Genomic DNA, 13,634 nt, shown 5'->3' with positions numbered 1-13,634 from the left:
GACCCAACCTCTGCTAAGATCTTAGAGAATCCTGTTACCCTTGGAATACAGATATCGGGGAAAAGAGTGTTACATTCCAAAAGTAAATTGTCCTTAGCACTACTTAGCAGGACTACGTTGAAAGTGCTTAATCTCGGGTCTAGTGCTCAAACTCCCTTTGACAGCTTTGGTGGGGTTCTTGCTGTCTGGGCAGCAAGATGTAAATGCGGGTTGGCTGACCCATCTGTTTAGGAAAAGCTGGCCAAGCGGCTGAACGGGATTGCTTTTACTGCAGGACTTCTCAGAGGCTTTACTATGGTAATATATGGCGACGCTCTTCAGAGAAGGCTTTTGGTGTAGGTAGTGTTTTCCCAAGTGTCTTCATTCACAAAGCATCGCCCCTGCTAGGGTTCCATGGGACATGCTTTGGGAAACACTGGTGTCATGCCCAGATGGGGAACTTTAGGTTGGAGAACTTGGGCTCCAATGCCGGACCCACCACTTCCCACGGGCCCCCCATAGCCTCCACTTCCTAAACGTAAAATGGAGCTGCAAATGTAATCCCTGCCTCCCGGGGTTGTTTGTTTGTATTGAACATCCAAAAGGATTTGGTGGCCTCCCTGCGAGCATTCAAAGGTATGTTCTCCTACGAGAACATACTCCTGCTGTTCCATTCACAGTATTCCAGGGGCTGTTATTCACTCGGAAGCTCAGCCAGGCTCTTGAGTTTCCTTCTGTATGTTCCTTAGCACCTCCACTAATGGGGAAGGGAGGGAAAGGAGATGCTGTCTGCTTAGGGGGTGGCTGGGAGAAATGACGGGGCAGCATGGGGCCAGGAAGTTGCTTAGGAATTATAGTTATCCCCCTCTGGCAGGGGGCACAGAGGTGGCTCAGCTCTTTGTTCATTACCATTGACCCGCGTTTTGATTCATTTTCAGTTTTTGTATCACAGGATCAATCTCTTTCATTCCTTCATTCATTCACTCGGGTCCCCGGCACTGTCCTGGGCACCTGAGAAGGAGGAAGAGCCCGCTGTGGGGTCTCTGTTTCCTCCAGCCTGGAAAGGCAGCAGTTTTTCCACCCCAGGGGGCTGTCAGCGTTCACAGCTTCTGATGCATTCGCTCGCAGAGCTGTAGGGAGGACTCTGCCGAGCTGCTGGGAATAGAGCCGCAGACCTTGAGGAATTCTTTCCCCCTTGAAATAAATGCTCCCGTCTTGCTAGCCCTGCCTCCCCTGCCACACCCCCTCCTGGAAGCTGTTCACCGGTGGCCCTAGTTCTGCGTATTGATCAGTGCTCCCCACCTATCCTGTGCTTCAGTCATTTCTCCAGAATTTTCCAGTAGGAGTGGAGAGGGTCGAACCAGGAATACTTTTACGTCTGGGAGATTTCAAATCCATTTCGTAAATTTGGTTTTGGAGGTTCGGACCCATCCAGGTGGTGGGTCTATTAAAACACCCAGCACTTTCTTAGAGGACAGCGGCCGTCAGGCCACATTTCTTGCAGCCTGGCCACAGCCATTGGTCTTTTGACCCTAAATGCCGTGATTTTAGTATACGTGGCTTTTTTTTTTTTTTTTTTTTTTGCTGTACGCAGGCCTCTCACTGTTGTGGCCTCTCCCGTTGCGGAGCACAGGCTCCAGACACGCAGGCTCAGCGGCCAAGGCTCACGGGCGCAGCCGCTCTGCGGCGTGTGGGATCTTCCCGGACCGGGGCCTGAACCCCTGTCCCCTGCATCGGCAGGCGGACTCTCAACCACTGCGCCACCAGGGAAGCCCAGTATACGTGGCTTTAATGCTCTTCTCTCCTCCTTCACCCTGTATCCCAGATAACAGTGCTGTCATCATCTGCTCTGAGTAGTCTAACATTGGGGTTAGGACGAGGGCTTTGGGAGCAGGTGTCCTGATTTCCAAGCCCACTGTGTCACTTTAGCCGCGTGACCTGGGAAAACTGTTTCCCATCTCTGCTTCCATTTTCCTCATCATAACGAGAGTGATGACGGTAACGACCTGCCTTCTTGGGTCTTGATGGGACAGGAATGAGCTGATTCACGTCAGGTGCTCAGGACACAGCTGTCACACAGTAAGTGTCCAGCAGATGCTGCAGTTGCTGGTGACAGTGGTGACAGAACAAACCTTGGTTTCCTTGACTCTTCTGTGTGTGTTACTGGCCCACATTGGTTTCTCACCCAGCTCTGGCGAGGACTCTGCCTCAGCAACGTCTCTGGATTCCCGTCTCCCTTCTCTGCTGTCCCACTGCTCTCGCCCTGCCTGTCCCTTCTCAGTGGGCCTCCTGGCCTCTGCTTTGTTCCATGAAGCTGCTGCCCACACGGACGTTCTCTGCGGGGCTGATCTGGTACCAGATCCCTCAGTGATTCCCTGCCCTCAGGGCTCCTATCGCGGCCACATACAGCTCTTCTTGTCTGGTCCCCAGACTGCTGTCCATCCCCTCCGTCGAGAAACCAAGAGAGCTCCAGCCTAAGGGTTCTCAGGTTCAAGTACACAGACCCATGCCAGCAAATTAGGAACACGAAGGACAACACAGGCTTGCTCTTTTTTCATTTATCAATATATTTATCGATATATCAGTAATAAAGATGCCTTTCTTACTTTGAGATGAGCTTTTCCTGTTACTGATAGTCGGTGGTGATGATGATGATGATGATTTTGTTTCCGTGTGTGTGTGTGTGTGTGTGGGTGGGTGGGTGTGTGTTGGTCGTTAGCTGGCACCGTGGGAAGCTGGTATCTCCCTGTGGATCCCCGTTTTATACGTGGAGATTTTCCGGGGCTCTGAACCTCTGACTGGCGGTGGCAGATCTCGCTCCGCTGCTTTACCATCATCTTCCAAACACCGTGTGCGATCACGCTTTTATGGGTTTGCGGCTTTTATTCAATTCCTAGTCCACCTCCAAGGCCCAACTCCAAAATCACCCCCACCCGCGGTAGCCTTCTCCGAGTCCGCCCGCTCCAGGCAAGAAGAGTTACTTCCCCTGCGGTTGTAATCCTCCATCCTGGTTCCTCCTGGTGATTCCGTGCACCTTGATTTTCTCCGTGGTCAGTGGGCCCACTAGGGCAGGGGGGTGTCCAGCACCTCTTTCTTCTACCTCATACCTGGCACCGTGCTTTGTTTAAAGAAGCTGGTCGCTCCGTATTGCCAGATGGATTCTTTGGGGGCAGGGAAGGACTCACCGAAGAAATAGAGGCCACACTCTGTTGGCCCACATCCCCACTTCCATAGCTCGTATCACGTTCTGAAGGCGTCTCACTAAGCAGGCGAGCTTCACGCAGAGCAAGACAGCGTGTCAGTGTGCGTTCACTGCGCTGTCTCAGACTCAGCAGCTCTGGCACCCAGCAGGCCTCAGCGGATGCTTGATGAATGAATTTGTGAGTGAATGAATGAAACAAGCAAAAGGTCCTGTTCGAATATTGTCTGATACGGATGGTGCCTGTCTTCCCTGTGAGGCCAGCCGCTCAGCACGTGGCACCTGGTAATCGGGGAGCGGAGCTTCCTTTCCACTGTGTTTTGGGGAAGGTGACCTGGTGAAGTGGAAGGAGACAGGGCCGGGTCAGGGGATAGAAGATGACGAAGCAGAAATGCCAGACATCCCTAAGGCGAGGACTGTGGAGTCAGATGGACGGGGACCACATCGTGGCTCCAGCCCTGGCAGCTCAGCATCTCAGATTCACAGGTCGCGCAGGTGTTTATTAGAGCACTTCCTGGGTGCCAGGCGCCAGTAAAGATGCCAGGGACCCATGACGAGCAAGGTGGCCACGGTCCCTGTTCTCATAAAGCTTAACGTTGGTTCCAGTGGGAAAGATAGATGATAACAATAAATAACAGATCCCAGGATGATATCAGAGGGTGATCAGAGCTAGGACGGAAGGGGATATTAGGAAGAAAGGAGTTGGCCCTGAGCCAGGCATGGAAGTTAGTCCGTAAGCTCAGTGCCCTCAGCCATGGCATTGGTGCCCTTCACTGCCTAGAAGTGCCCGACTTGTAGGTCTGTGGGATCCGTTGATGGCGTGGTGGCAGTGGGTCCTGGGGGACGAGGGCCCTGACTGCCGTTAACCTCAGAGGGGACCGGGAGAGGGCTGGAGTTGTGGAAGGGACCAGAGATGGGAGGGGCTGGAGCCGCACCTTCAGCCCCAGGGCGGGACGCCTGGCCCATCCATCGTTTGGGAGCCTGGACGGCCTCCTGCCTGCCCTGCAGCCTCACGTTGTACTTTCCCAGCAGATGCGGGGAAACATTTGTCATTCATTAACTGCTAATGCTTCACAGGTGGCAGAGGCGCCCCTGGAGCTTAGCACCGCGTGCTGTTCAGAGGCTGCAGGGGTCTGCTGATGTGTTGGATCTGGGAATCCTCCCTGATGTGGGAAGGAGGTTCCCGGGCAACTCCAGGGACGCTGAGCGAATTCAAGGGCTGGGGGTAGAGGGTGGTGGCGGTCCCCTACCCTCCCTTCTCTCTGTGTGACGCACACGTACAGGTGCACGCACGCCCTCCCATATAGGCACACGCATGCACATATGCACACACCCTCTCTGCTAGACACGCGCCTGCCCACATTCACTCCCACCCTCCAGTGTGAGTGGGCCACACGGTACCCAGGAGGGCCCGCCCCCCCTCTGCTCCCTCGGACCCCCATGCACACCGTCGGTGACCCATTCATGCCCTTGGGTGGCTTGTAAGTGATTCCTTCACTGGACGGAGCATCTCTTCTGAAATTGCTGGCCTTGGGTTATGAGTGACGGCCCTCGGGAGCCCTCACCCTGCCTGGCCCTGGGCCTGCACCACCTGGGGCCAGGCGGGGGGAGAGGGTGCTGGAGGTGCAGGCTTCAGACCTCTGGAGCCTGTCCCCACCTTTGCTCCCCCAGTGACAGCAGGCCCCTGGGGAGTCGCTCAGACTAAGGTGTCTTCCTGGTCGCGCACATTGGATATTTGGTAGATGAACAGATCAGGTCGTTTGAGCTGAAGAGACCCAGTCGCTCCTGCTGAATTCTGAATCAGGTTCAAGCCCCTGCGTGCCTCCCCAGCTGCATCCGTGGCCCTCATACCCTGCGTTCTTCCTCCAAGCCCTCGACCTCGCTCTTCCTCTGCCTGGGACCCTCTTCCCTGCCCCCGCTCCCATCTACACTGCTGGCTCCCTTTCACCCAGGTTTCTGCTCCAGTAACGCGCTCAGAGCAGCCTTTCATAACCCTCCGTTGCCAGTCAGCCCCCGCCTCTCCCCCGGCTCCCTGAGCAGATGCTGGGTTCTGTCCATCCGTCCTCATGTCTGGAAGGATCTCCTTCACCACATGGGTTCCTACCTTGTGTGTTCTGGGCATCAGGGATTCAGCTGCAAACCAACCATCAAAGGCAGACCCTGCTCTCAAATTAGGGAGGTGACTGAGCAAAAGGCAAACAAATAACTGTGCATCTGCGTGTGGGTGTGTGTGCGTGTCTGTGTGTGTGCGTGTCTGTGTGTGCGCACGCAGACATACACACACACGCCAGGTGATGAATGTGATGGGGAAAGGTAAGGAGAGGAAGGCAGCAGAGAACTAACTATGGGGCGAGCAGGGTTGGTTTCTTAATATCCCCCCTCCCGTTGTCCGTCTCCCGCTGGCCGCTAGAAGCCCCACAGAGGCAGGGATTCTTTCTGTTCACCTCTGCACATTCTCCTCCTGGTGCGATTCCGGCACATGGCTGGTGTCAATAAGTTTTTGTTGAATAGATGAATGAATGAGTGAATGGATGAGTGAATGAATCCTCAAGGGGAGAGTGGTGTGCAGTCTGTTCAGTGGTCGGCATGCCCCGCCTGTGCCCCAGGCTGTGCGGTGAGGACCCAGGTGTGTCAGAAGTGAGGTGGGAACCACAGTACCTGCTCCAGCCACTGTGGGGAGGGAGCAGGGAGGCAACGTATTAAAATAGTGATGGTGGGGGCTTCCCTGGTGGTGCAGTGGTTGAGAGTCCGCCTGCCGATGCGGGGGACGCGGGTTCGTGCCCCGGTCTGGGAGGATCCCACATGCCGTGGAGCGGCTGGGCCCATGAGCTATGGCCGCTGAGCCTGCGCGTCCGGAGCCTGTGCTCCACAACGGGAGAGGCCACAACAGTGAGAGCCCCGCGTACTGCAAAAAAAAAATAAAATAAATAAATAAATAAATAAAATAGTGATGTGGAGGGAGGGGGGAAGGGGTGTTGAGGAGAGGCCACAATGTCCCTTCTGCCCACCTCCCATTGGTTCAAGCAAGCCACATGGTGAGCCCCCAGGTAAGGACCTGGGAAATCCCCTGTACCCCCTATTCCCCCAGCAAGGCCGGGGTAAAGGTGAAAATGCGGGGAGGACAGTGGTGTCAACACTTCAGCCCCAGGTAGTGAATGACAGAGCCAGGGTGTGAGCCTGGATCCCTGCTTCTGGTAGCTGCATCCTAACAGTTACGACGTTCTGGTTTCCATAACATGCCATAGATGCTAATGCCCAATAATGCTGCTGATGAAATGGAACAGGGGGCTAGTGGGCAGGGGTGAGGTGGGCGGGGCTTGGGAGCAGATTTCCGAGACCTTTACAGCCTTGGCAATTTTGTCCTAAATGAGAAGGGAGGCCACAGGGAGTAAGCAGGAAAGCGATACGATCAGACTTACATTTATAGGGGTTCACGGGGACACCAGTTAGAAGGCTTGTGTGAGCATCTGGGGTAGAGATGCTGGTGGCCTGGACTAAAGTCACAGTGATACAGGGGGCAGATGGAGTGAGGTTTGGGTTCTGATTTGTAGTTTATTCTATGTGCTGCTCCTTTTTGCTTTGGCTGCCAGGAAGCTCAGAGCCACACGTGGTGTCTCTAACCCCTGATGCGGTGGCTCTGTCCAGACTCCCCTTCCTCTGGATTTCCTCGGACACTCATTTGTCTTGTTGGGCATGTGTTTCTGATAATGGCTGCCCATCCTTTGTGGAGTGAGATGAGATATAAATAAAGCGATGACAGTTCTTCCTCATCTACGTGCATATCTCTGGGGATCTTCGTCTTTATCTTCAAACCAGCCTGGAAGCTTGGGGAGACCAGGCCGTTTCTTTCTCCTTTGTGCCAGAAATGCCTCCAGGACAGTCAGCTTTTCTGGGGCCACGTGGCACCGGCGGTTCCACTCCCATCTGGCATCCGTGGGCGGAGGAAGGAAAGGAGAGGATAATAACACGCAGTGAACTGACTCTTGAGGAGAGGAGGACCATCTGCATCCTGCACGCCTGGAGTGCGGCGCTGGGGGTCGTGACCTTGCCCTGGCTCACTGACTTCCCCACCCGAACTTCCTGGGCCCCTACTAGGCGCCAGGCACTGGGCTTACAGCTGAACCCAAGGTGGAAAATGTCATGGGCTTAGGAGCCTGGCTGGTTTGCTAAGTCCTCAGAGAGAAGTCCTCCAACGAGACCCCTGGGCTGTCTGTCCACACGAGGTTTCTTTGTGGACCCCCTGCGGACCCAGCCTCTGGTGTACACTTAACACTCAATTAAATAACAGCTGTAGACAGGGGCTTCCCTGGCGGTCCAGTGGTTAAGACTCTGCGCTTCCACTGCAGGGGTCGTGGGTTCGATCCCTGGTTGGGGAAGTAAGATCCTGCATGCTGCATGGAAAAAAAACAGCTGGAGAGAGTGGTTGGCTTCGTTTGGACGGTGTTGGTTTACGCCTCCTGTTGTGTTCCATCCATGTGTGTCCTGCTTTGGGTGATAAAGTTATATCGTCACCCTAGAAGCAGCTTAGAGATACGAGAGGGGCCTCTGGAGTCAGGCCGCCCGAGGCCATCATCCCCTCGCTCTGGCAGCTAACAGAATGGCTTGTGGCTCCGAGCCCCAGTGCACCCATTTGTAAAATGGATATAATAACAGGCTCCACCTCATAGATTTACTATGGGGGTAAAATGTTAGCACTCGGCCCAGAACAAGTAGTGACTAACTTTTGCTCCATAGTAATTATCGTATTACTTACACAATATAAATGATTATGAAAATGTCTACTGAGAGCCACCCGTGCTGGCACGGCATGTTAGGCAGAATGGGTAGACAGTTTCAAAACACAGATAATATTACTTCACGTGGATCGTAACATGCTATCGATAAACTGTGTATTATGTGTGTCTACCTGTTTCCAGACGTCATGGCCACCGTATGGTCACACAGAATTTTCCTCTCAACCCTAGGCATCAGGGATGATGATAAGCTTCATTTTCCAGATGTGGAAACTGAGGCTCAGAGGGGCTGAGTGGCTTGGGCTGCAGCCCTCTGGAAGTCAAACCTCAGGGGTTGCTCTGGAGGCTGCCGGCTGGGGCTGCCTGTCCCTGGGACGCCCGTCCCATGGGGCGTTGGGCTGGGTCTTTTGATGACCGCCCATCCCAGGTCCTGGCCCCTCCGACTGCTGGTGGCCCCCCCTGGCCTGGTCCTCGCTCTCTCCAGCCCTGCTGTTCCTGCATCTTTGGGTGTCTCTAGGGCTTCTTGGTTCTGGATAAACTCTGCCCCTTCTCACAGGCAGCAGGAGGTGAATTAACCCAACTGAACGTGGGCTGGTACATGATGGAACAAGCCCCGTCTCCATCGCCTGGCCCACCCTCTTGAGCCCCAGGCTTTGGAGGATCACTGGTGGCCCCAGGGAGGAGGGGAGTCACCTCGGGCCCCCCAGGCTGTCGTGTGGGCTTGGTCATCACTGACCGCCTCGCTGGGTTTTCGCCTTCCAGATGAGATGGACCAAACCCCCGCAGTGCGCTCTGAATATCTGCTCTCAGGGATTCGAACTCCCCCCGTGAGGAGAAACAGCAAACTGGCCACCCTGGGCAGAATCTTCAAACCCTGGAAATGGAGGAAAAAGAAAAATGAAAAATTGAAGCAGACAACGTCCGGTGAGCACCAGGGAGAGGGGGCCTGGCGTCACCGTCACCGCGCTTTCTGTGGCTGGTGTTGGGAGGGGCAGGCTGTGCTCTGTGGCCTGTGACGGCCAGGAGCTGTTCAACCTCCTGCGGGTCCCCTCTCTCCACCAGCCCTTCCAGGTCCCTGGTGGGGGCGGGGGCGGGGAAGCAGCTCTAGGTCCCACCCGAAGCCCACTCACGCCCAGACCGTAAGGGGCACACACGTCCCCCTCGACCTAGTTAAAAATGCAGACTCAAGGTCAGTGCAAGGCCAGGCTGGAGCTGAGGCCTGGCTTGTAACCATCTCTCCTTCCTGACCACACCGGAGTGGGGAGCACCCAGCCCTCCTGCACCTGGACCCTCACTTTGACAACCCCGGGGCCTGGGTCCCACCGTCCCCAAGAGCCCCCTGGGGGATTCACTCAGAGGGTCGGGGCCTCAGTTTGGCCTCGATACCGACGCTCGCCGGCTCCTAAGCTCCTCCTGAAGAGGCAGCTCCTACCTGGGCAGCCCTGTCCGGATGCCCTCCCACTAAAGGACCCCAGAGCTCCCCTCACTCACCTTCAGCTCTGTGGGAAGCTGGGTTACGAGAGGCTGGACCGCTGCCCCCGCCCCCTCGAACTCCAAGCCAGGAGCTCTGGCCACGAGACTGATGCAGGGGATGCACGTGGTGACGACAACACACTGGCCGTAAGAGTCAAAGCGACACAGCACGTTTCTAACAACGAAGTGCTCAGAAGCCCCCGTATCACAGCGCTCCTGCCCATGTCAGGAACGGGAAGCGGGATCAGATGGGCAGCCGCTGCCAGGGCCAGGCAGCAGCAGGTTGTGGGCTTGGGGTTGGAGCCCTGGCAGCCGGGCTCGGGTCTGGTTCCTGGGCGATGGGGTGCCCTTGGTGAAGCGGAGGTCGGTGCCCTGAGAAGCAGACCCCAGGGGAGACAGCATCTCGGCTCCCACAGGCCTGTTAGCTGCTGCTGGAAACGGTCAGCGAGGGAGCTGCTCGTGTGGAGTTAGTCCTGGGCCTCGGGGACCCGCCTGCTAAGTGCCCGTCTTGGGCTGTTGCCTCTGGCGGTCCCTGTGGTCCCAGCCTTGAAGTGGTGCAGACTCCCGGGCTCAGGGGATGGCAGAGGCAAAGCCAGTGGGGCGGGGGGCAGGGGGGGCTCCTAACAGCAGCAGGGGGTACTTCCACCCACACTTTTTATGCAATTTACAAACTTATTTTTTTAACTACCCAAGAAGTTGATGGACAGATTCTCCTCGTCAAGGATGAAAGCAGAACAAACGTCGATATTCGATGAACCTCGTGTGGCTCCCGTGTGCCAGGCACAGAGTAGACAGGGAGCCCCAGGCCCTGCCCGCTTAGAGCTTTCCGCCAACTGGGGGGCCAGGCGGCAGACAAGCACGTGTGACAGTCACGACCTTGGCGGGGCTGAGGAGGAGGTGGGGGGTGGGCGTTGCCCTGGGCTGAGTGGCCTGAGAAGGTCCAGGTGAGGAGGTGACACTGAGCTGAGACGTAATCGGTCCCCTGGAGGGAAGCAGGGAAGAGCATCGCAGCCGGGGGAACAGCTGTGCAAACGCACCGAGTTGGGGAAGCCTCACCCGGGCATCAGTGAAAGGCTTAGGGGACCAGAGCAGGGTGACCTCTGTGACCTTGGGGAGCCCCTGATGCTCTCTGGGCCGTGGGGTTGGAGGGTGAGCTGCGTGCTCTCGGGACCCTGTGTCCCTGGCCCACTTGGCACTGGGCTGCGGGGAGCAACCTGTGAGTTTTTCAGGATGCTGTGCGGGCCCTGCCGGGGGACTGAGGGTCTCCAGGTTAAGACCTGCAGCATCCCTGCCTTCGGGCAGGCATCCCCGTTGGGCCCTTTATCAGGCATTTGGAATTCTGCAGATAGCGCTGCACTTCATTTATTTATGCTAAACCGTTCTTTCCCCCCAGAGTGTGGGATGTTATTTATTTCAGCCTATCCAATCCCCGTCTTCACAGGCATCCTTGGTTAGGATGAGATGAAGTAAAAATAAAGATGATTTAGAGGGAGGAAAACAAAAAAAAAAACAATGCAGACAGTGGTTTGGGCAGAGTGGGGACCAGTGACACCATGAAGGTGGCTCTCGGAAGCCTGAAGTCTGGGAAGTGGCATCTGAGCCCGTACCTGCTCTGGGAGGAGGGGAGGGGGGCTTGGGCCGTGGGGACAGGTGTCCTGAGTTGCAGACAGCAGCCCCTGGCAAGTGCCTCTTCAGGTCATTGGGAGGACTACAAGTCAGTGCATCTGAGCAGGGTGCTACCGAGGCTGCCACCAGCACTGGTCACAGCGCGGTCCCTCCGTCCTGGAGACCTTCACCCTCGTCCTGCTCGCCTCTTGTTTTTGGACTGGGCGGCACCTCCCAAAGCCAGAGTTCCGTTTCTCAGTTTTATCCACACTGCTGGCACCTGGAAATTGGATTGGAAATTGGACTCAGAAAGGAAATTATGTTCCCTTTGCCCCCAGTTGTCTTTTTCCCGGTATGTTTGGGTTTTCTGTATTCATCCCTCAGCGTAAACACCCTCAGGGAAGCAGCCGTGTTTCCCCAGACGCCCTGCCCCCATGCCCTCTGGTTCTGGTTGATGCCACTCGCCCAGATGTTTGTCATCTGTCCCAAAGCTCTGGCTCTCAGGCAGAGTCCATGCCTGTCTTGCTCCCCTGTGCCCGGCACACAGTAGGTGCTCAGTAAATATTTTTTAATAAATAACTTCATGGTCATTGCCTGTTTGTCATTGGCCACTAGACTTTAAGCTCTGCTACTCGAGCGGCTGTTTCGTTCCCACGTGGGGCAGGGCATTCATACATGTGGGTGACCCAGGGCCCTTTGTGATCCAGGCTCATAGCCGGTACTTTGTCCGTATCTTTTAAAGAGAGGGTCTGAGGGGTGTCATGGGTTCGTGTTTGGAAATTGGATTCTACTGCAGGCAAATTGTTTTCTGGACAGTTAGAGAGAAGAAGGAGAGCAGAGTGAGACCGGCCCCTGGGAGGGGAGAGGCAGGGGCAGGGGGCCAGTCGCTGGAGGGTTTGCCCTGGGATGAGGGGGCTGGAAGGGCTGTTCCAAAGGAGGAATTGACGAGGTTCCTTCCACACGTTGGGCTCGGTGGAGGGGGATCGGGGCCCGGCCGCCTCCTTCCTGTTCGATTGGCACATTTTTTTTTTTTAAAGCTACTATTTCTTTCTTTCTTTTTATTTTAAAGGAACATTATTTATTTATTGGCTGCATTGGGTCTCCGTTGTCTGCACATGGGCTTTCTTCAGTTGCAGCGCGCGGGGGCTACTCTTCATCGCGGTACGCGGGCTTCTCGTTGCGGCAGCTTCTCTTGCTGTGGAGCACGGGCTCTAGGCGTCGGGCTTCAGTAGTTGTGGCATGTGGGCTTCAGTGGTTGTGGCTCGTGGGCTCTAGAGCGCAGGCTCAGTAGTTGTGGCGCACGGGCTTAGTTGCTCCGCGGCATGTGGGACCTTCCTGGACCAGGGATCGAACCTGTGTCCCCTGCCTTGGCAGGCGGATTCTCAAGGGAAGTCCCTACTGGCACATTCTTTGAAAGCATGAACCTGGGGCTCATCGGAGGAGCCTCTGGTGGGACAGAAGACTGGTCTGTGAACAGACAAAAGGGCGGTCGGGATGTATTTAGCAGGTGAAAACAGAACCGCAGAAAAGCACCCCAGGGTATTTGGGGGACAAGGTCTTGGGCTGGAAAATGAAGGCGTAGTCGGCGGAGGGTGGGGATGGGAGCCTAGAGAGGGTGGTACACGGGGCATCGCTTCTCAGATGAGCCACGCAAGCCACTGCCTTAAACAGTGCTCACGGTACCTCCCTTCTGCCCTGCTCAGCACATTGCTTAGGGGGGAGCTCGGGTTCCTGAACCACAGCCCCACCGGGGGCCCCTAACCCACGGTCACCTGCTGCCTCTCTGCTGTCTTCCTACGCTGGAGGTGGTGCTGGCCGGGCTCGGGCGGGGCCCTGCGGCGCTCTGCCCATGACTCACCTGGATGTCTGTGTTGTGTGTGCAGCCTTGGAGAAGAAGATGGCCAGCAGGCAAGGTCGGGAGGACCTCATCAAGAAGGGGCTCCTGGAGATGATGGAGCAGGGTAAGTGGGCCACCCCGGGCCGGGCTGGGGGTCTCACGGGGGTCCAGCAAGCCCATCAGGGTGGCGTGGAAGTCGGAGGAGTCCGGTGTCCAGCTGTGGCTCCTGGACCTGAATGAGGCCTCCGTGGGTCCAGTGAGGACCCACGGCTCAGCCCCCGGGCCTCTGAGGACCCATCGGTGAGTCTAAGAGTCAGCTGCTCATGGGGCGTGGAGCTGAGTGCAGCCACCTGCCCTGGGGATGAGGGGTGGCTTCCCGCCCCAGCTGGGTGTGGGTGAAGCTAGTGGCTAGTCCTGGTTTTTTGTTTTTTCATATTCAGAGTTTAATCCTGGATTCGGGTGAGTTATTTGTTCCCCATGACCACCTAGTGTTACAGCTACCGTTTATTAAGGATCAATTGTATGCTGGGTGCTCTGCTGGGCGTTCTACCCGCCTTCAACCTTTTGTCCTCACAGCATCCTTGTGACTGGGTGTGGTGTTATCACCCGGTCTCCAGGTGAGCAATGGGAGGGCCTGGGAGGTAGCTGCCCTGCGTCACGCAGCCGGAGGGCCCGGATGCTGTTCAGACTCTGGTCCAGAAACCTTGGTCACCGTGGTGTCTGCGAAGCCGCCCTTGTTTGCATCTTTCAGAAGCACCAGGTTTTATCACTCACACAATTAATTTAAGGATTCTGGGGTTCGCCCATC

General features: G+C 56.1%; 1 protein-coding gene across 4 annotated transcripts in view; it reads left to right on the top strand.

Annotated features, from left to right (window-relative positions):
* PHACTR3 (phosphatase and actin regulator 3) overlaps nt 1-13,634 on the top strand; it is a 235,141-nt gene that overhangs the window by 128,775 nt on the left and 92,732 nt on the right. For all 4 annotated transcript variants that reach the window (XM_060032635.1, XM_060032634.1, XM_060032637.1 and 1 more), the window contains exons 2-3: nt 8,674-8,835; nt 12,873-12,950. In XM_060032635.1, coding sequence (XP_059888618.1) covers nt 8,674-8,835; nt 12,873-12,950 — 240 coding nt within the window. The remainder of the gene's footprint in view (nt 1-8,673; nt 8,836-12,872; nt 12,951-13,634) is intronic.

The sequence above is a fragment of the Delphinus delphis genome, chromosome 15, assembly GCF_949987515.2.
Source record: "Delphinus delphis chromosome 15, mDelDel1.2, whole genome shotgun sequence".
NCBI lineage: Eukaryota > Metazoa > Chordata > Mammalia > Artiodactyla > Delphinidae > Delphinus > Delphinus delphis.
The sequence above is the reverse complement of the archived record's forward strand: the minus strand, read 5'-3'. Positions and strand labels throughout refer to the sequence as shown.